General features: G+C 34.0%; 3 protein-coding genes, 1 long non-coding RNA gene and 2 other non-coding genes across 8 annotated transcripts in view; all 6 read right to left on the bottom strand.

Moving 5' to 3' along the window:
• The window catches only part of snx29 (sorting nexin 29), a 158,598-nt gene extending 154,493 nt beyond the window's left edge, over positions 1-4,105 (bottom strand). For both annotated transcript variants that reach the window (XM_051123893.1, XM_051123892.1), the window contains exons 1-4: positions 3,742-4,105; positions 3,004-3,068; positions 1,974-2,026; positions 1,740-1,864 (exon numbers count right to left, since the gene is read on the bottom strand). In XM_051123893.1, the coding sequence (XP_050979850.1) occupies positions 1,740-1,864; positions 1,974-2,026; positions 3,004-3,068; positions 3,742-3,748 (250 nt within the window). In that variant the 5' untranslated portion in view covers positions 3,749-4,105. The remainder of the gene's footprint in view (positions 1-1,739; positions 1,865-1,973; positions 2,027-3,003; positions 3,069-3,741) is intronic.
• Positions 4,106-4,775: 670 nt separating this feature from the next.
• On the bottom strand, positions 4,776-7,089 carry LOC127173783 (tumor necrosis factor receptor superfamily member 17). 2 transcript variants are annotated; one of them, XM_051123739.1, is made up of 3 exons: positions 6,931-7,089; positions 5,945-6,085; positions 4,776-5,325 (listed from the first exon to the last, which is right to left on the bottom strand). In XM_051123739.1, exons 1-3 carry the CDS (start codon positions 7,082-7,084, stop codon positions 5,111-5,113), a joined length of 510 nt encoding a protein of 169 aa, XP_050979696.1. In that variant the 5' UTR covers positions 7,085-7,089; the 3' UTR covers positions 4,776-5,110. The 2 variants fall into 2 exon arrangements, with proteins under 2 accessions (XP_050979696.1, XP_050979697.1); XM_051123740.1 differs by having other exon boundaries at positions 5,945-6,013.
• Positions 7,090-10,156: 3,067 nt separating this feature from the next.
• LOC127174289 (uncharacterized) lies at positions 10,157-11,473 on the bottom strand. Its single transcript, XR_007828865.1, has 2 exons — positions 10,746-11,473; positions 10,157-10,495 (listed from the first exon to the last, which is right to left on the bottom strand). It is a non-coding gene; the product is annotated as an uncharacterized LOC127174289 (long non-coding RNA).
• Positions 11,474-16,083: 4,610 nt separating this feature from the next.
• Positions 16,084-20,807, bottom strand: rsl1d1 (ribosomal L1 domain containing 1). Its single transcript, XM_051123562.1, has 9 exons — positions 20,714-20,807; positions 20,178-20,317; positions 19,955-20,093; positions 19,553-19,701; positions 17,311-17,412; positions 16,971-17,064; positions 16,723-16,848; positions 16,501-16,632; positions 16,084-16,377 (listed from the first exon to the last, which is right to left on the bottom strand). Exons 1-9 carry the CDS (start codon positions 20,753-20,755, stop codon positions 16,234-16,236), a joined length of 1,068 nt encoding a protein of 355 aa, XP_050979519.1. The 5' UTR covers positions 20,756-20,807; the 3' UTR covers positions 16,084-16,233.
• Positions 17,141-17,271, bottom strand: LOC127174634 (small nucleolar RNA SNORA55). Its single transcript, XR_007828891.1, has one exon. It is a non-coding gene; the product is annotated as a small nucleolar RNA SNORA55 (small nucleolar RNA).
• On the bottom strand, positions 19,792-19,921 carry LOC127174632 (small nucleolar RNA SNORA55). Its single transcript, XR_007828890.1, has one exon. It is a non-coding gene; the product is annotated as a small nucleolar RNA SNORA55 (small nucleolar RNA).
• Positions 20,808-22,186: the final 1,379 nt, after the last annotated feature.

Genomic DNA, 22,186 nt, shown 5'->3' with positions numbered 1-22,186 from the left:
TTATAGTCACTTTTGATAAATGTAATGCATCCTTACAGAATAATATATTTTTTTTTTTTTACATACAGACAAAATGGGGTTTTCAAGTATCAAAACAAACTTTAATACAGCTTTTAATTCAATAGTTTTTAAATAAATAATTAAATAACTGTAATTAAATATTTAAATAATTTTAAATAGTTTTGTTTTTTGTGCATTAGGATGTGTCCTGTTTATTTTTTTCTGACTATGATACATTTTTACTATGATTTACAGAACACACCCACTAAAATGTCATTGAGTGTAATAATAATTCATATACTAAAAAAAATTTGTCAGGCATATCCAGAACAATAATCATTAGATGCATTTACAAGGTGGACCACAAAACCAGTCATAATTAGCATGGGTATATTCGTAGTTTTAGCCAACTATACTCTGTATGGGTCAAAATGATTGATTTTTCTTTTATGCCAAAAATCATTAGGATATTAATTAAAGATCATGTTCCATGAAGATATTTTGTCAATTTTGTACCGTAAATATATCAAAACTTAATTTTTGATTATTAATGTGCATTGCTAAGATCTTCATTTGGACAACTTTAAAGGTGATTTTCATAGTATTTAGATTTTTTTGCACCCTCAGATTCCAGATTTTCAAATAGTTGTATCTTGGCCAAATATTGTCTTATCCTAACAAACCATACATCAATGGAAAGCTTTATTCAGCTTTCAGATAATAAACCTCAATTTTATAAACTGACCATTTTTTTGGTTCAGGATCACATTTGTCAAGTTTTCATTCATGTAAAATATAATAAAATTTAGTATAATCACTTTTTCTGTGATATATATTTTAAGTATAGGTCAAAATAAGTATGTTGTTTCATTTTTACATAAATACATCTGCTAAGCTAAATAATGATGGAACGTTATTTGACTAATATTTTGACTTTTTATTTTCACAAGTTATTTAAAACATTAAAGCTGACACTTTACTTGCATTTAATATGCTTTCTATGCATATAAAATCACTTTTGTAAATTTAGTTTGGTGCAGACACCTCCTGCAGATGCCGATATATATATCAGCAAAAACATCTGCAAAGTAAAACTAGGCACAATAGTTACACATATGAACTCATTCAGCTATAAATTTCTTCAAGTATGTTTGTTAAGGACTTCGAGTAGAGTTCGAGTAGAGTTCATCAAGTACATTATTTACAATAGAAACTCAAGCTTAATGAACATTAGTCAAAATTCCCACTACATTCTGAGTCAACTTTCTACTCTACAAAAGCTAAAAGTACAAAGCATTGATTCATAGTATCACTTTTAGTTGTGCTGTTAATTTTAAACAGCTCAAAACCACAGCAGGTGCACAGACTAACCTCAGAAAAACCTTGTTTCTCTTTTTTGCTGTTTTACAAGGCTTGTTGCATAACCATCTGGTTTCATAAACAGTATCAGCACCTGGTTTTCCTGTATGAGCACTCATGAGCATCTGTTTTCTCTATGGACAACCCCGAACACCACATGTGTTCTTTGTTACTAGGGAAATCTCTCCGGCAATGCCTCTTAGGGCTACCAACTAAGATAAACTCATTAAGTAGGGCAAAGAATTCAATGAGTAAATACTTGGAAAAACAACTCTTTTCAGCATGGTCTTTCTGAAAATCGATTAATATGGCTGGCTAAAAGATGAACGACAGAAAGTAAGTTCTGCATTTCCATTATTTAATGGAACTGGTTACAGTACCTGCTTCGGTTTTACTGCTAAATCCAGCAGCATGTTTAATGGCAGCTGCTGTGAGAGCTAAGCCACGACTTTTCCTCAAGCCGTGTTGAAGTACCGCTTCAAACTGGGCACACAGGCATATGACTCTGCGACAGCAATAAAGAAAAAATTATCAATTAAAGCACACCAATTTGATCACACAATTTCAGATTTATAAAATAAATAGGTAATAATGTTATGCCTTATTCTTCTCACCTGCTATCAGAATCTGAGGCAATCTCCTTCCTGCCACCAAAGCGAATTTGGCACTGAGGAGAAAAAAATCAATTAGAAAAACGCATGTTCAGCCCTTAACTAACATTATATAACAGTTGGATATGTCATAATTTTCTTTCAAACTTTTATATGCATAATACATTTTCCTCACAGACCCCTGCAGCACCTTCATGGGCACCTGGATAAATATTAATATTTAATAACCTAATCCAACATTGTTACTAAATGCACTTACTAAATAAAACAGCTGGTAAATGCAAGAAGCATAAACAGTTTCCTGCACTCAAAATAAAATGGCATGGCGGTGTTGACAGTGTGTTTATAAAAAGGCATCCTGACATCCTTTTTTTAAACCAAAATATTTGCGGATTAACTGGCAGATATTTGGACAATATTAGTACACCAGTAGGTGTAAAAAGTAACAAATAATAATAATAAAAATGTTCACTACTTTCATAAATTATGTGTCATATATAGTATAATTAGGGCTGCAAAATGATTAGTCGTGATTAATTGATTCAAAATATCTATGTTTACATACTGTATGTGTGTGCATTGTGTTTATTTATTATGTGTTACATATATATATATATATATATATATATATAAATACACACATATACATGTATATATTAAGAGAAAACGTTAGATTTATATGTAAAATATTAATATTTATATATAATATAAATTAAATACAAATGTTTACATACAAACACATACAATACATACACATATTGTTTAAATATATACATATGTGTGTGTGTGTGTGTGTGTGTATTTATATATACACAATAAATATGCAAGTATGCAAACATAAACTTTTATTTTAAAATCGATTAATCGCGCATAATCTTTTTGCAGCCCTAAGTATAATCTGCCAAACTGGGCACTTAAAAACCTATTAATCACTTGTTTTAAGCCAGCACTGTCAAAGAGGAAATGTTTTGTGTTAGTAATGGAAACAAATAAGTTATCAAATAGTCAATGAAACAACTCGATGTCACTTTACCTGTTTAACTGCATCAAGAAGTCTCTCTAACAGGTTTTGTCTTTTCAGGTCATTTTGCTGCGTGCCTGTAAGGTACAGTGTCCTGAGATATTACTGGTATTAACAGCATAAAAACACTTAAAAAAAACACACACACATAAAAATCACAGAGCATAATATGAATAACAATGATTAACAATTTGGTAAATGACTGACTGCACAGAAAAGCACAAGCAGTACTTAGTGTAGTTTGAATTTACTCATTATATATATTTACAATTATATATACACATATATTTACACACAGAGAGAGAGAGAGAGAGAGAGAGAGAGAGATACTACTATATGAATGCAGTCAATCTTTTGCTATAATGTTAAACTGTTATTCATTTCATGCACTGTGATTTTTGTCCTGATTGAAACCCAAAACAGTCACACATTAGACATGACCTGTCAAAACAACAGACAAAAAAATTAGGAAGTTGTTGAAGTAGATACGAAGATACTCTGATATCGTCAAATTTATCACATTTCAAGTTCAAATGTCCTCTATTTTTATTCCATTTCGAACGCTCTTGTCATTTAGTTCTTTAAATAAGTATGACATTCTAGTATCTGCATATTCACACCACAGACTAAATGTTTTGAAACCTCTAGCTGCCTCACAAACAATACTTAGATAACAACTGCATGTGTTGCATATACAAATAAACCACGTAACAGCATGAATCCATCACCTCATATTTACATATAACTCACCGTTCATTCTGAAATTCCAGATCAAACGGTTTAGCAAGCGACATGAATCGCGATTGTGTACTTCCCCAAAAGTATCAGATTAATCCCAAAAGATGTTTAACACTGTTGACATTTTGGGTCGTTCTCCATAGGTTCATTTGCAGAGCAGTTAAACGTTACAGTGCAACCGAGGCCTAGCTTGGACAACACTAGCAGTTTTTTAAAGCTGTTTAATGCATCACAACTATAAATACCCTGTTTTATGAAGTATAAGGGTTTACTGTTTAGCATGAGTGAACTGTTTCTACCGAGTTAAACTGTATCGTTGTGCTAACGAGAGCCCGCTAATACCACTGTACACAGCGCTCGTGTCAGTCACATGACATTGCCCTGGTGTCATGTGACAGCAATATTGTCACGTGGGTCAAAGCTACATAGCTTAATAAATCATTCAAAATGTAAATAAAAGCATTTTTTACGTCACTGGATTCTGAAAGTCTAATTTAAAGGCACAGTTCACACAAACATGAACACTCCGTCATCCTTTACTCACCCTCGTGTCGTTCCAAACCTGTATGACTTTATTTTTTCGGTGAATAACGAAAGGAAATGTTAGGCAGAATGTTAGGACAACTTCCGTCAACGTTGTTCACGTTCATTTTTTTCGTACAGTGACAGTAAATGGTGACTGAGACTATCATTGTGCCTAACAGATCGTTTTAGGGGCATGATCCCATGGTTTTACTACAAATAAAACAAAAAACATGGTTACTATAGTTAAACCATGCTAACCACAAATTAAGCATGGTTTTCCTACACTAACCATAGTTTAACCATCGTATTTGTAGTAAATCTGTGGTTATACAAATGGTAATCAATATGCCAAAACACATGGCTCTTAGACTTTTACTATAATAAAACCAGTAATGATTTTCATAAGAGAAATGTCATACATCGTTTGGGAAAAAAATTAAAGGGTAAATAATGGCAGATTTAAAAACAAGAAATGGGTGAACTATCCTTTTAAGCATTTATTACATAAATCTCATGTCAGTTTTTGCTTAAGTATATTTACAAAAGGTAGCTAAGACTTTTATAATTGAAGTAACACATTTTAATTTAACAAAGATACAACATAAATTTAAAAAAAAAAAAAAGTAAGGGTGGCCTTTTGGACAAAGTATGGTTTCTAATGTTTGTAATATTGCAGATAATACATGTAAATAACACTGAAATGTTCACTTCTGACAGTCAGATACCATCTTGTGTTGAAGTTCAAGTCCTGTGTCCATTATTAGTGCATCCATCAGTCATGACAGTTTTATCCAGTTTTATGCTCGCTATCACTGTTAACCAGACGATGTGCAGTGTTTTCTGGGTCTGCTGCTGTTCATATGACAGGTGTACAGTGGTAAGCTTGCACTGTCTTTGTTGTAACCAGCAATGTGGTGCCTTCCTCAGTGGACGGAAGAGGAAGGCTGGAGTTGTAGTGATCCTGGTTCAGTCGATCTGACAAATCAGTCGTAGTTTCATCCATGTCTTCAGATTGCTCTGTGACATTTGAGCCTCTCTCGCTGTCAGACGTCTTTTGTTCTTGACCTATCACTGTGTGACATTTCATTGACTATGTAAGAATTTGTTTCCCACACTATTGATGTCACTATAAAAACACTGATTACTAGAATAAGCATAGTTAGACATACAAATCATATAAAATGAAATAATATATGTGATCCTGGACCACAAAACCAGTCATATTTTTTTGAAACTGAGATTTATACATCATCTGAAAGCTGAATAAATATAAAATAGCTTTCCATTGATGTATGGTTTGTTAGGATAGGACAATATCTGGAAAATCTGAAATATAATCTATAATCAATATACTGAGAAAATCGTCTTTAAAGTTGTCCAAATGAAGTTCTTAGCAATGCATTACTAATCAAAAAATTAGGAAATTTACAAAGTATCTTTATGGAACATGATTAATGATATTGATCATTTTGACCCATACAATGTATTTTTTGCTACAAATATACTTGTGCTACTTAAGACTGGTTTTGTAGTCCAGGGTCAGATATATGTTATAATAATGCCATACATAAAATCAAGTACAGTAAACCAATGATATAAAGCACTAACATTTCAACCAATGTACTATTCAACAATTTGAACAGTACTGTCTACATTTTTGTTTATAATCAAAGGCCTTTCAGCAGTATACCTTTTTTCATGATGGGCTTACAGGTTTTTCTGCGTATAACTCGCAGAATAATGGTCAGTGCTGTGAAAGCTCCCAGGAACACAAAAAACACGATCAAAATTAAACGAATATTTTGATTCTTTTCAACTTCGTTTTCTGGGACTGAAATAGACACAATGAAGCACTGAATAAGAGACTGAAATCATAAGACATTGTGGATTCATGATACAGTTCTACTCATAATCAGTCATACCTTTTCAAGAGTTTAAATAGTTTTATTTGAATAATAGCATTTAAATAAAGATTGCATTTGGTATTTAATTTTGTACTGCCCTAAAGAAACTCACGAACATGCATTTATATTACACATATTTCACAAAACAAAAAAAAATACTTTTTATAACATTTTTAAGTTTATTTTTTAATGGTTTTTATACAACATGATCATTTGTTTAAATCAACGTAATTTGTCTTGAAGAATATATGTTTATATTAATAAATATTCTATTATATACTGAATGCTGAATATTGTTATGTAGCTTCTTTAGGGCAGTAAACATAAGGCAGTATTTTAACTTACCATAACTGTAACTAATACATTGGTAACACTTTACAGTAAGGTTCCATTAGTTAAAGTTAGTTAACGTATTAACTAAGATGAACAAACAATGAACAATACATTTCTTACAGTAGTTATTCATCTTTGTTAATGTTAGTTCATGAAAATACAGTTGTTCATTGTTAGTTCATGTTAATTCACAGCACATTAATGAATGTTAACAACTTTTGATTTTTATTAGTAAATGCTAAAATTAACATTAAGATTAATAAATGCTGTAGAAGTATTGTTTATTCTTGGTTCAAGTTAACTAAAGTAGTTAACTAATTTTATCCAATGAACCTTATGGTAAAGTGTTACCAATACATATACGCATAAAATGACTAAATGCAATGTGTTTGAATACAAGTATCATATTCTTCGTCAAAATATAAAAAACAATACTTACTTGAGGTACAAAACGTTTTGCAAATATCTGGTGGGGAGTTGCATCGAATGGAGCAATGCTGACATTCCTCAAGAAGTCCATCGTAATAATAATTCTTTGCACATTTTCCCTCAGCATAAATAATAATGTAAAGCAGCAATATAAAGAGAAGCATCTTCCGCTGAGGTACTAGGAGTCACTGAACTTACACAGCAGCCAAATATTTATTATGCCCAGTATGTAAATATGTCTTAAGAAGGGGATGTCCCTGGGCCATCGACACTTTTGTCTTTCACATGAGCATAGCCACATTTTCTCAACAAAAAGTCTTCATCAAGCAAATTTACATTGTTTTTTTTAAATAAAATAAAATAAAAGTTCTATTTTACTTTAACTATTTATGTAAGTACCTTGCAAAAAACAGGAATGAAATAAATGAAATAAAATAATAAAAATCCTGTAGCTTTTACAGACAAAAACTGTCAGCTTCCAGAATAATTCTGTAAAAATACAGTAAAAATGTAACCGCATTTACAAAACAACCCATAAATATTACAGTTTAAAACATTACAACTTAACATTACTGTTTTGTACCTTTAACATACTGACAGCCAACATAATAACACAGGTACACTCTTAAAAATAAAGGTTCCAAAAGGGTGTTTTGTCCGTGAAGAACCATTTTTGGTTTCTCAAAGAACCTTTCAGTGAACAGTTCCTTAAAGAAGAACCTTATAAAGAACTTTTTCTGCATTTGAGAGGTTCCATGGATGTTCAAGGTTCTTCAAGAAACCATCAATGCCGGTAAAGAACCTTTATTTTTAAGAGTGTAGTAAAGAGAAAGCCACATGAAGTTCATCCCAGTCTTTCCACAAGCTGAGGTAAATACTAATATGTAGACGGTGTACAAATACATAAAACCATCATGGTAACACACGACACTAAAATAATGCAATAAACATGAATTAAACAACATGAGCTGTAGCATAAACCCTAATTTACATAACTGATAACAAAAACTACTAAGAAACACAATTATTTGAATGAAATACTATCAAATGAAGTGTCAGTATACAGTTTTCACTATAAATTATAAAATAACTTGTCCTTTTTTACCGATTTTACTGTAAACTTATATTAAATGTATATTACAGTTTCCGCCCATATATAGGGAACTTACTGTTCACCAGTTAAATGTAAATAATAAATAACAAGTTTTTACTATAGCATTTTTGGTAACACCTTACAATAATGTTAGCGTTAGTTAACTACATCAGTTAACAAGCTGTGTTTGGTAACATTAGTTAAAGGAGAAGTCCACTTCCAAAACAAACATTCACATATAATGTACTCACCCCTTGCCATCCAAGATGTTCATGTTTCTTCAGTCGTAAAGAAATTATGGTTTTTGAGAAAAACATTTTTGCATTTTTCTCCATATAATGGATATCGTGACCCGATTTTGAACTTCCAAAATGCAGTTTAAATGCGGCTTCAAACGATCATAAATGCGATTGTAAATAATCCCAGCTGAGGAAGAAGGGTCTTATCTAGCGAAATGATCTGTAATTTTCATTAAAAAAATACAATTTAAATAACGTTACTTTTTAATCTCAAACGCTCATCTTGCCTTTCTCTCCATGAACTCTGTGTATTCTGACTCGAGACTGAAAAACTATAATCGGATTTTCTCCCTCAACTTCAAAAATCATTTCAAAATCATCCTACATCGCTGCACAAGTTCCGACCCAGTCTTTGCAACGTGAACATGCAAAGAAGATCAAACACCCTTAACAAAAAAAGGTAAAACAGCGATATAGTTGAGCGAGAACATGAGATGGGACTTTTTCAAAATACCCTAACTGTCACGAACCGGAACAAAAACAGTCCAAGCAGAGTAAGACAAGACAAGCGTTTCGCTAGATAAGACCCTTCTTCTTCAGCTGGGATTGTTACAACCGCATTTGGGATCGTTTGAACCCGCATTTAAACTGCATTTTGGAAGTTCAAAATCAGTGCACCATAACAGTCCATTAGCTATATATAAAAAAAAAATGCTGAAATGTTTTCCTCAAAAAACATAATTTCTTTACGACTGAAGAAAGAAAGACATGAACGTCTTGGATGACAAGGGGGTGAGTAAATTATTTGTAAATTGTTGTTCTGGAAGTGGAGTTCTGTGAACTAACATGAACAAACAATGAACAACTGTATTTTTATTAACTAACATTAACAAAGCTTAATAGTTTAATAAATGAATTGGTCTTTGTTCATTCATGTTGTAATTTGTTCATTCATATTGTAAAGTGTTACTGCATTTTTAAAGTCTTTGACAGTTAATATTTAAAGGGGTCATCGGATGCTAAGTTCACTTTTACATGTTGTTTGAACATTAATGTGTGTTCGCAGTGTATGTACAAATCTACCCTATAATGATAAAAATCCATGCAGTGGTTTTTAATTAATCTGTAAAAATAATATAATAATATCCCCTTTTTCAAATCGAGCTATTCTCAGATGCCAGAGGCCGCTCCCACAATAGTTGATTGACATGAGCGTTTTACCTCAGATCAGCTGTAACAGTCCGCCCTCTTTGTTTCATTGCCGGAGCAGGAATGTAAGTTAGACAAGAATAACTCTGATTGAGCGATTGAGGTGTTGTGTTGCTGGATGTAATAATGTACGTAGTGCGCGTCATTTACTCCCGACATCTGAGCTGCTGAAGATGCAGTGGATTACGTTTGTTTGTGAAGGGAATGCGCCTCCCGATCTACATATATCCGTCTATGTTCGCGCGAATCGTTTGTGATCCAGCTTCACTTACAGCAGAAGTGAGTATAAGGTTTTTTTATGAATCTTTGCCATTTGTCTTTCCTAATAATGTGCTAGTTAGCAAGTTTAGCGGGTAAACGTGGCTAAAAATGCGACTAAAGTAAACAGGCTCGTCACTCCACAGAGAGAAGAGAGGGGCGGAGCGAGCAGAGCTCATTTGCATTTAAAGCAGCCTCCACCAGAATGAGATGATTTTTGCAGAGCTGATTTCGGCAAGGTAAAAAGGGTGTTGTTTTACACTACCATTGAGAATTTTTAACCAAAATATACTATAGACTTTTCATTAAGACTCTAAAGAATCATATCAACTTGTGGAAAATGGGCATCCGATGACCCCTTTAAAAAAAAATTACAGCGTACCACGTTTCAGCTTTGAATAGAGGCCTTTCAAATAAATCAATAACAGACTAATAAATATGTTTTAAAATTATTTTAATTGCAAGTTTGTACATAAGACAATATTTTCCTGATACTGTTGTAAACACATAAAAGTAAGCACTGCTTATTAGGTAGAGAGGGACAACATATTAGTTTATTCTGTAATAATATTATCACATTATGTTAAATAATACAAATACATTTCGTTAAATTGGATTAAAAAAACAATATTTAAAGCTATTTAAATATAAACAATTACACAGAAATGTAGCCGAAAACACTGATGATCTTAAAGATCTATAAAGCACTTTAAAAGGCAAAGCATTTCTAGGCAGCATGAATGCCGATGTGAAGAGGAGGGTCTCTCCGCAAAGCACTGTGGGAATAAAAATGCAAATCAGAGCCTGACACTGAATGTCGAGCAAAGTTTGCCATGTGTGGTACAAAAGATAACTTTTATTTGATTATCCCTCCTGTCCAATAGGAGTCCTCCCAAAGACCAGAATGCTATAAATGATTAACAAGACCACACGTTGCACGATCATTAAAATAAAAAAAATCATGCTTGTAGTTTATTGAATTCTGTACTGATTTAAAACTGTTTTATAGTGTATTATTTTTGTTACCTGTAGGTTAAATCACTAAAGGATCTCGGTTCAGGTTGTTGGTCGTCCCAGGCGGTTGTGCATTTATATAGGAGCTCATGGCAATGGAAATAGGTTGATCTGATCTGGCATTGCGGCTTGCCTGAGAGCCTTCAGCCTGAGTGTTGAACCTTCCACTTCTCCTAAAGGAATTCCTCAGTCCGTTAGAGAGACTGCTGGAGACTTTACGCATAACGCCTGAAATTCCTTTAGTGCGTTTGTATTGAGCAATGTCGTCCACCAGCTCTTCAGGAGGCACTTCAATATTACCAGTGTACCAGAACACCCACCAGATAAGACTTAGGAAAATAATCACAGCTCCAGCGTAAATTAAAAAGTCATGGAAAAAGATGTCCCAAAATACACCAGCAAGAAGGACAAAAAGTCCAAAAATGTCATGAAAAACAGCAAACCAAAATGCACATTTGCAACGACCAACTCCTGGATATTTTTTCTCCATATCCACAATCATATATTCGTATTCGTGTCCTTTTTTATTGAATTGTATCACAAGACTGCAGCTTGTCTGTCCAGAAGACTAGTGCTAAAAGCACACACTGCGTGAACCTTTACAGATGATGTTCAAAGTACACTTAAGTGAATAAACCTGTTGAGCAGTAAAGTAACGCTTTTATCAAGATCACAACCATGAAGATAAATGACCATCAAAACACACTACACGTGAGTTAAAATGACAACAATTGTACATCAAATAAAAAAAATGTACATAAATGTTTTCCACATGACATTGTTAGCTGCCTTTGATCTAATTTTAGATCATCCGCCTTTTGTGTTTCACATTTTCTTTTATGATCAACATCCACACCACGCCGAGCACAGCAAACATCAGCCCGACTGAAAGACACAGTGGGCCCAATTCATCATCCGCAGGCATTGTGTGTGTAGAATTACTATTGAATAATCCACTAGAATTGAGTATTATCACAAAACCAGCAGCTAATGCTAGCCCACCGGCGATCAAGATAAAAATTGGTTTGTGGTAGTAAGTCCAGCAGTTGGGGTTTCTGGGTACAGGGTCCCGAAGTGCTGTTGAAACATCTTCACTTAAATCACATTGATGCACAGAGTCCATCCTGACAAATCTAAACTTGCACAAAAAAGGAAGATGCCACTTTGATTTGGTCTGCAGAGTTACATTTTAAATACTCTAAACATATTTCTGAATAGGATAGTTAAACCAAAAATGAAAATTAAGTCATGTAATTCCAAAACTAACATTTAACTTGACATTTAACAATATCATTATCTAAGCCCTCTATTAAGACTAATTTATATCATCAGAAATGAGTTTTTTACTTGCCTTCTGTTTGGTTTCTGAGAACACTCTGTTGATTTTGTTGGGATCAGCCTAGGATGTACATCCAGGAAATGTAATTTTGTCAGAAAGGGAGAATGATCAAGCTTGTCTCAAAAGACGATTCTAAATAGGAGGTCTTTCAAAAGATTTTTTTTTAAATTCTAAAATTTTAAAAAACAGCTAAACGACATGATGACCATCATCAATCCAAATGGAAGAACGCAAGCAAACCCATGTAACATATACCAGTGTAAGCAGTAACAACAGCACAAACAGAAGAGCAGCTGGTCCAACATATCATCCAGCTCATCAAATACATGTAATATAATATAGCTGCAAGAAGCAAAGGTACAGTAAGCGCAATGCAGAACCGGAAGAAGACAAAGAGGAGAAAGTGAATATACATGAATGACAGATACGTTTCAGAAGTTAAAAACAAAAACGTCCACTGATGCAGCATGACACAAGGAATCCATAAACATCTAGAGATCATGATTTTCTAAAACATTGAGATAATGATTTATAAGCAAAAAAGACATTTTTTAGATCTTGTGATCTGTAGGTGGCGCTGTTCCCAAATTCGCCATGAACCCTCAGATCATGCTGTTGATGAAGAGTACCAAGTCTCATTTCAATAGATCAAAGTATTTCTGAGATACAGAATACTATGAGAATGCTTTTTGTGCCGAAGAAAACAAAAATAACGATTTTGTTCAACAATTTCTTCTCTTCACAAGGTGCAGCGCATAGTGAACGTATGTCGAAGACTGACACGGAAGAGAAGAAACTGCTGAATAAAGTCGTTATTAGGGCTGCCCCCTAATAGTTGACTAACCCTTAATCGATGTAAAAAGGCTTAGTTGACCAAAATTTTATTAGTCAGAAAAAAAACCCACAGGAAGTGGTGAAGTCATGCAGTCCGTGATGGACAGATCATTAACGGCTGGTTTATGTGGTAATGTAGTACATCAGGCAGGACATCCAAATGCTCACCTATCATTCATCGACCTCAAATATGGCGTTTCATCTGAAAGATGTATGTAGTAGCAACTTCACGTGGCAGCTCAATTTAATGTTAACCTAGAAAAATGTGCGCTACTGAAGTGTGGAGTGCGCTCACTGCATGACAGATGGAGGCGCCAGTGTGTCACTTGCTCTTAAAATACTCCGTCATTTTTGGTAATACAGATAAAAATCATAGATCTTTCAAATCTATAAAAACTCTACATTTAATTTTGCACCCTCTCAGTAAAAACTAAATGTGCTTTTGTAAAATAATTAAAGCAAACAGGATGCACTTTCTGACGTCTCGGTCTCTGTGAACTTGAGTGCGAAACTTCGAATCTCTGTGTATACTTATCCTCAGATCATGCTGTTGGCAAAGAGTACCAAGTTTCTATTCAACAGATCGAAGTATTTCTGAGATGCAGAATACTATGAGAATACTTTTTGCGCAGAAGAAAACAAAAATAACGATTTTGTTCAACAATTTTTTCTCTTCTGTCTTCAATGCATGTTCACGACAGCACCACAGCGCATACGTGTGCATTTGCTTGTAAACAAGGTGCAGCGCATCTGGGTTCAACGTCAGCAGCACCCAATGTATGCGTATGGTGAACGCATGTCGAAGAGAAATTGCTTAAAGGAGAAGTCCACTTCCAGAACAACAATTTAGAAATAATTTACTCAGCCCCTTGTCATCCAAGATGTTCATGTCTTTTTGTCTTCAGTCGTAAAGAAATTATGGTTTTTGAGGAAAACATTTCAGGATTTTTATTCATATAATGGACAATTGTGCCCCCCATTTTGAACTTCCAAAATGTAGTTTAAATGCAGCTTCAGAAGGCTCTAAACGATCCCAGCCGAGGAAGAAGGTTCTTATCTTGTCATTTTTTTTGGAAAATAAAAATTAGTATACTTTTTAAGCACAAAAGCTTGTGTAGCACAGGCTCTGGGATGCACGTTCTTGAATGATTTGTTCATTTTGACGGATCTTTAATGTGACTCAGGAAGAACGAGTCGTCTCGGGGAGTGATTCGTTCAGTCGTGCATGCGCAAAATCCTGTTAGGTTCTGTACTGGAATTAGTTCACCTGTTTCGAGACCCAGGTAAACAATTAATTAATCTTTTCTGTTTCTTTACATTACAGCATTACAGTCTTGTCTTGCTTGTAGTGTGATCAGCGTTTGTAAGCAGTAGATGTGTTAGGGAAGTAACACATAACATTTTAATTATATTTTGCTAAAATGAACGAAATGACTTGGGAAAAAAAGATTTGTTCATTTTGCTGAAAGAGACTCAAAGGTCCGAGTTGGTAAAATGATCCAAACTTCCCATCACTACTACGAATCACGTCTAAGTTCACCGTCTGTATACTTCGGCTCAAAAAGGTAGATAATGGCAAAAATCTCCATCTTGTTTTCTCCTACAACTTCAGAATAACAGCGTTTGACTTACTTGCACTTTGTTAGTCTTTGCACGTTTGCTTTGTAAACTCTGGGTCTGTAGTTCTGCGTGACCTTTCAACGTGATTCAATAGTACGTAGTGTCATGAACGTGCATCCCAGAGCCTGTGCTACACAAGCTTTTGTGCTTACAAAGTATACAATTTTTTATTTTTTGAAAAAAATGATCGATCATTTCGCTAGATAAGACCCTTCCTCCTCGGGTGGGATCGTTTAGAGCCTTTTGAAGCTGCATTTATACTACATTTTGGAAGTTTAAAATCGGGGGCACAATTGAAGTCCATTATATGAAGAAATATCCTGAAATGTTTTCCTCAAAAAACATAATTTCTTTACGACTGAAGACAGAAAGTCATGAACATCTTGGATGACAAGGGGGTGAATAAATTATTTGTAAATTGTTGTTCTGGAAGTGGACTTCTCCTTTGATAAAGTCGTTATTAGGGCTGCCCCCTAATAGTCGACTAACCATTAGTCGATGAGAAGAGTCTTGGTCAACCAAAATTTTATTAGTCGCTTAGTCACAGAAAAAAAAAATCCACAGGAAGTGGCGAAGTCACACAGTCCGTGATGGACACATTGTTAACATTGTTAATGTTAACCTAGAACGTGCACTATTTAAGTGTATGTGTGTAGTGTGGAAGCTGAAAAATATTGTGCACTAACTGAATAACAGATGGAGGTGCCGGTGCAGCCTCTTGCTCTTAAAATACTCTCATTTTTGGTCATACAGATAAAAGTAATACATCCTTCGAATCTGTAAAGACTATGTTTATTTATGCACACTCACAGTAATAATGAAACATTGCGCTTCTGTAAAATAATTAATGCAGATGTGCATTCTGCTGTCTCAGTCTCTGTGAACTTGAATGTGAAATTACGAAACTCCATGTATACTTGCCTTACAGACATAAAAATATATCTATAGAGAGTGAAATATCTACTTTTAAATTAACCAATTCAAATAGAAAACAACTATTCTCAGATTATGTTATCCATATGAAACATGCATACATGCGTGTCACTGCTGTGGAGAAATTGCATTAACAGATACATTATCTTTAAATAATTCAAGCACTTTGCAAGCACCTCTTCAGGAACATTGATATTTTCAAGGGTTTTCCAGGCCTTAAATTTCAAAGTCAAATTCATGCATTTTATAGGGCTGCCATAGACTCATTGGGGAGGAAGAATAACAAAACCAACAGCTACAATAGGGGCTACAGCACCTTCAGTGGTTGGCCCCTAAACACCTCTATTAGCTGATTGGCTTCATCACTCACATCTCCTCTCCACCAATAAGCTGGTGTGTGGTGGGCATTCTGGCGCAATATGGCTGCCGTCGCATCATCCAGGTGGATGCTGTGCATTGGTGGTGGTTAAGGAGACTCCCCCTTCTATGTAAAGCGTTTTGAGTGCCCAGAAAAGTGCTACATAAATGTAAAGAATTATTACACAGACCTGCTGTAAAAAGAACATTCTATCATCAAATATGGCATAACCAAAGTCTAGTTTCATTTAAATAACTTTAGACTAGTCAGATTTAGTAAACTTTTAATTCATTGTTTACATGGATTAGAACAAATGCTTTCACATGAACCTCATAAACAATGTGTAATACAAATTCTTGCTCCAAATATATTGACATACAGGATGAGAAAATTGAACATTAAATGCATTTACAATTTTATTTGTTTTTAGCTTTTCTCTTCAGATCACGTGCTGTGGCTTTTGGTGTTTTCTTGATCAATTTTGTGTCTTTTACGGTTTTCTTTAGTTCTTTGCCAGCAGCAGGCTTGGGTACTTTTTTCAGTCCTTTTTTAGATACGATCTGCAAAAACAAAAATTCATTACAAAAAAAACACACACACACACAAAACACCATTATGACACTGACATCAGTGCAGTGTAAATATATGTTTTATTAACTGTCCCTTGTGAGACAGACACTGACCTCCTTTTTTGGCTTTTTGGTTGGTGTCTCAATTGGCACCAGCTGTGGTATCTCCTCCTCACTGTCTCTCTCTTCCACGGTTTTTTTAGTCGTCAACTCTGACACTTCTGTATTCTCATTTTCTCTCTTCCTCTAAAAACAAAAGAATAAAACCATGACTTCTCATTTTACATGAAACTATTTTTGGCCATGTTTTGCATTTAAGCATCTTCCATCTTTAACCTTTGTTAAACGGGCGTTCTTGCGGGCCTCCTCAACCAGCGCGAGATGACTCAGGTCAGAGGTGTAGATGGGCAGCGCAACTGAAGTCTGACTCTTCAAATGGATGATTTTTATGTTTTTTCCTGTCTGAGAGGGAAACAGATTAAAGGTTATGGGTTAAAACTTGAGGAACAGAAACAAAACATCATCCTGTTACAAGAAAATGCAGTGAAAAAGGTGCTGGTTACGTACACAAAACTCTTACTCACCGATGATAATTTTGCTGAGATTGTGGAAACCGCTGACATCACATTCTCAACCGTCTCATCTGCTGTCATGCCTGAATGTGCAACACGTACTGTGCTGGAGTGATAAACCATACAACTAGGTCAAAATATTTTCTAAAAATTATTTGAAAATTACACCAAAAAATAAACCGACATGTATCATAGTTTGTAGAGACAAGCTCCAACAGATGAGGAGACCCGTCTGGATACACTATGAGTTACTATAGCACATTTTTAACCCACTACCAGCTGTGAAGAAGCAGGATGTGGTTTGCTGTTGTGCATTACCTACTGTACCACAAAAAATAAACAATGTTCATACCAACAACAGCCTTTGTTTGAGACAGTAATGCTGGTGCCCTGAATGAGGCGCTCCATGTCTCTGGCTAGATGTTTACTCTCTAGATCCACCGACAGAGGAGCCCTGAAACAGAGAAAAACGTTTAAACCAACGTCATTCACAATGACTGACAAACCCTGTTAGATACTGAAAATCTGCACGAATAATCCACTAAAAGCTTTCATTGATTTGTCTCAGAGAACATTTTCGACAAGGTTAAAGATGTGGTTACATTACCAGTTTTAATTAGTATTAATTATAGATTTACAGTATATGTGTTTACATGAACTACTTTTTAAAGCTCTAAATGAATGCAATTATTTTCAAATCTTGATTTTTTTTTTTTTTTAAGAATTCTGTTATGCTCATCAAGGCTGCATTTACATGATCAAAAATACAGAAAAAAAATAATATTGTGAAATATTATTACTGTTTAAAATAATGGTTTTCTATTTTAATAGATTTTAAAATATAATTTACAACTGTGATGCAAAGCTGAATTTTCATCAGCCATTACTCCATGCATCAAATGATCCTTCAGAAATCATTCTAACATGCTGATTTATTACTTTTATCAACATTGGAAACAGTTGTGCTGCTTAAAGGAGAACTCCACTTCCAGAAAAACAATTTACAAATAATTTACTCACCCCTTGCCATCAAAGATGTTCATATCTTTCTTCAGTCGTAAAGAAATTATGTTTTTGAGGAAAACATTTCAGCATTTTTCTTCATATAATGGTCTGCTATGGTGCCCTGATTTTGAACTTCCAATATTTTTGGAAGTAAACGTTTTTTTCGGTTGTAAACGATCCTAGCCGAGAAAGAAGGGTCTTATTTAGCGAAACGATCGGTTATTTTAATTTTTAAAAAATACAATTTATATACTTCCTAATGCCAAATGCTTGTCTTGTCTTACTCTGCTTGGACTGTTTTTTTCCAGTTCATGACAGTTAGGATATGTCAAAAAACTCCCATCTCATGTTCTCCCTCAACTTCAAAATCGTCCTATATCACTGTTTTACCTTTTTTTTGTTAAGGGGGTTTGATGATCTTTGTCTTTGCAAAGACTGGGTCGGTACTTCTGCAGCGATGTAGGATGATTTTTAAATGATTTTTGAAGATGAGGGAGAAAGTACAATTGGAGTTTTTCGACATACCCTAACTGTCTTGAGTCAGAATACACATTCAAGTTCATGGAGAGAAAGACAAGATGAGCGTTTGAGATTCAAAAGTATTTAAATTGTATTTTTTTAAAATGAAAATAACCGATTGTTTCACTAGATAAGACCCTTCTTCCTCGGCTGGGATCGTTTACAACAGCATTTGGGATTGTTTGAAGCCGCATTTAAACTGCTTTTTGAAAGTTCAAAATTGGGGCACCATACCAGTCCATTATATGTTTTTCCTCAAAAAAACAATTTCTTTATGATTGAAGACAGACAGACATGAACATCTTGGATGACAAGGGAGTGAGTACATTATATGTGAATTTTTGTTTTGTAAGTGCACTTCTCCTTTAATACGTTTTTGGGAGCCTGTGATTCTTTTCTCAGGATTCTTTGATAATTAAAAAGTTAAAAGGAACAGCATTTACTCAAAATAGAAATACTTTCTAACGATACAAGGCTTCGCTATCACTTTTTAGCAATTTAACATCCTTGGTGAATTAAATTCTTTCAAAAAGAGATTAAAGAAAGAATAAAAATTGATCAAAACCTTTTAAAAGGTAGTTTATGTTGTTACAAAGGATCTCTATTTTAAATAAATGTTAAAGATTCCTAAAAAAAATATCACAGGTTCCAACAAAATATTAAGTGTTTTCTAAATCGATAATAAATCAGCATATTAGAACGATTTCTGAAAGATCATGTGACACTGAAGACTGGAGTAATGATGCTGAAAATGTAGCTTTGCATCACAGGAATAAGTTACATTTTAAAATGCATTCACACAGAAAAGGGTTATTTTATATTGAAATAATATTTCACATATTACTTTTTTTCTGGATTTTTCATCAACTAAAAGCAGCCTTGATGTGCATTCTTTAGAAGAAACTTCTTTAAAAAACAAAAAAGTTATTTTTTTTATTATTATTATTTGGAATTTGTAAATTGAATAATCAATTAGTATTGAAGTACTATACCACTACAACATTACAAAACTATAAAATGTCTCTCTATTGTGCACTTGTGTGTGTGTTTACAGTTAAAAACAAACTTACTTCTTCCTTTGATAGAAATGCTTCCCAATATGTGAGGGTAACCTGCGTCGGATACGTGCGTCTGACAGAAACAAATCAAAGTTGCCCAGCAGTTTCCTTTTGGCTTCAAACGGCTTATACTCAGTTTTCAACATGTTGAACGGAATCACCTAACAAGACGAAATGTGTGTAAACAATTAAGATGACGCCATATTTCATAATACATACTGTCACATAAAATCATCCTGCTTGGGAGTCATGATTGTTTCAAAGTTTGTAGAGACGAGCTCCAATAGAGAAAGAGACTCGTCTGGATACACTCCGAATTACTCTAGCACTTTTTAACCCATGACCAGCACTAAAACAGAAGGAAAGGGGTTGCTGAAGCGCATATAAATCGAAAACACTTGGTCAAACTAGTACCTCAATGGCATTTTTGACACCTCTCTCTTTGAGTAACTTATTGTAGAATTTCACTGCCTGTTCTGAGGTCATTTTGGGTTCATCTCTGGTGAAAAGACACACGTCCCCTGATTCAGTCCTCAGCCCATGGGGTAAAGGACTGTGAGGAAAAAACACACTTGGTGAGAAACACAACATACTTAAGTTTCTCTAAAGCAATTATTCTTCAGATTGAAAGACTTACATGCGAATGGTTTGCTCCTTTTTAGGGATTTTCCATAAAGTTAACTGTAAAAAGATGGCCTGACCATCATTCTCGAACAGCTTTTGGGATGAGGAGCTGCTCTTTATATATGCCCGTAACGCCTCTACAGCTTTCTTTACCTGTAACACATGTTATTAACTAAATTTCATGTTTTTCTATCGTAGCTTAAAAACCCAACACGTTATTAGCTAACATTAAATGTCATGTTTTTCTGTAGTAGCAAAGTAACAGCCATAGAAAATTTCACAAAAACAGTAACCAAATCCTAACTATGCAACTACATCAAAAACACATTTAAAATAATAAAAGCAAAAATAACATACATGTTTAACATCTAAAACACTTCGAGATTTGAGTTCTTGGCTACAGCAGTTAGCCAACTTGCAGCCTGGTTTATAACTAACGTTACATTCTTACAAGGTTCCCGCACAAACGTAAATATACAAACACACAACACAAATACTAAAATTTACCAAATATGTGAGGGGGACAACTATCAAATATTTATAATATACCTGAGACCGATCAAGATCCAATTCATCTCGTGGGGACTCCATGGTGCACGTGTGTAGAGAAAGCGTAAAGGCGCATGCGTGTTTCCGAACTAAACGTCACAAGGACTTTTATTTTGAAAATATATTTGTGGCTAAAGGGGATACAGCTTAGACCGGAAACTAACAATGAAATTAACCTATAAGATTGTGTTTTATTAACGTTTACACCTACCCCAACCCTAAACTTAGCCCTTAATATAGAAAACAGTATTATTGTTGCACAGTGTGACAAAAATAACGTTAGATTGATGTGCGCATGCGCAGTAGCGAGAGCTGTCGACCTAACCTTTACCACGGAATGCTTCATGAGTAACATTATTTCATTTTCCTACAGCACAACATAGCGTTTAAATGCGTAACGTGCTTTTATTTTTGAATCCAGACTTGCTAAAAAATATAATTTAATATTATACTTGTTTTATTATATTATTTTGTAATCTTCATAACATTTATATATTAAATATCATATATAAAAATAATTATTTATAATTTTATCATATATCAGATGTTATATATTATATATGTGACCCTGGATCACAAAACCAGTCGTAAGGGTCATTTTTTCAAAATTGAGACTTATACATCATATGAAAGCTGAATAAATAAGCTTTTCATTGATGTATGGTTTGTTAGGATAGGACAATATTTGACCGAGATACAACTATTTAAAAATCAGGAATCTGAGGGTGCAAAAAAATCAAAATATTGAGAAAATCACCTTTAAAGTTCTTCAAATAATGTTCTTAACAATGTATATTACTAATTAAAAATTAAGTTTTCATACACTTACAGTAGGAATTTTACAAAATATCTTAATGGAACATGATCTTTAATTTCCAAATGATTTTTGCCATAAATGAAAAATCAATCATTTTGACCCATACAATGTATTTTTGGCTATTGCTACAAATAAAACCCAGCGACTTAAGACTGGTTTTGTGGTCCAGGGTCACATATATAAAATAATCATCGTTTAAATTTCTTGCGGACGTTTACAAATACATAAATATATCAGTCAATTCAAAATGGGCAAAACATAAGTGCAACTTAATACATGAAAAAAATGTACCATTATTAATCAAACGGTGTTGCATTATTCTCTGCCTTAAAGATTCATGAAATCCTGAAACACAATTTCTGGGATAAGCATATATGTACAGTTTGCTTATATAATAGCACTCATTATTTTTATTATTAAGGGAAAAGTGGTTATTTTTTTTGGAGCCATTTCGCTCTCCTAATTAAAAAAGCAAAGTTAAACCTATGTTACAAAAAGTACCCGTTTTCAAAGTCACTTTAAGAGATATTCTATAGTCTTTGTGTAAGTTCCAGGACATGAAATACACACACAAAAAATCCATTTTTATTTGAAGTCATTTTAGCGTTTTATTTTTTGGAAGTTTGATGTTTACATCCCCAACAGGAGTGTACAGA

The sequence above is a fragment of the Labeo rohita genome, chromosome 12 (assembly GCF_022985175.1).
Source record: "Labeo rohita strain BAU-BD-2019 chromosome 12, IGBB_LRoh.1.0, whole genome shotgun sequence".
Classification (NCBI taxonomy): Eukaryota; Metazoa; Chordata; class Actinopteri; order Cypriniformes; family Cyprinidae; genus Labeo; species Labeo rohita.
The sequence above is the reverse complement of the archived record's forward strand: the minus strand, read 5'-3'. Positions and strand labels throughout refer to the sequence as shown.

Excerpts from the sequence above, each read along its gene's own strand:
- LOC127173783 (XM_051123739.1), bottom strand. The coding sequence starts at position 7,084 with ATGCTTCTCTTTATATTGCTGCTTTACATTATTATTTATGCTGAGGGA. Across the intron at positions 6,086-6,930 it reads CAAAACGTTTTGTACCTCAA|TCCCAGAAAACGAAGTTGAA; the intron begins GTAAGTATTGTT and ends TGTCTATTTCAG. Across the intron at positions 5,326-5,944 it reads TAAGCCCATCATGAAAAAAG|TGATAGGTCAAGAACAAAAG; the intron begins GTATACTGCTGA and ends AATGTCACACAG.
- rsl1d1 (XM_051123562.1), bottom strand. The coding sequence starts at position 20,755 with ATGGAGTCCCCACGAGATGAATTGGATCTTGATCGGTCTCAG. Across the intron at positions 20,094-20,177 it reads AAGGAGCAAACCATTCGCAT|TCCTTTACCCCATGGGCTGA; the intron begins GTAAGTCTTTCA and ends TTTTCCTCACAG. Across the intron at positions 17,065-17,310 it reads TCAAACAAAGGCTGTTGTTG|CACAGTACGTGTTGCACATT; the intron begins GTATGAACATTG and ends TTATCACTCCAG.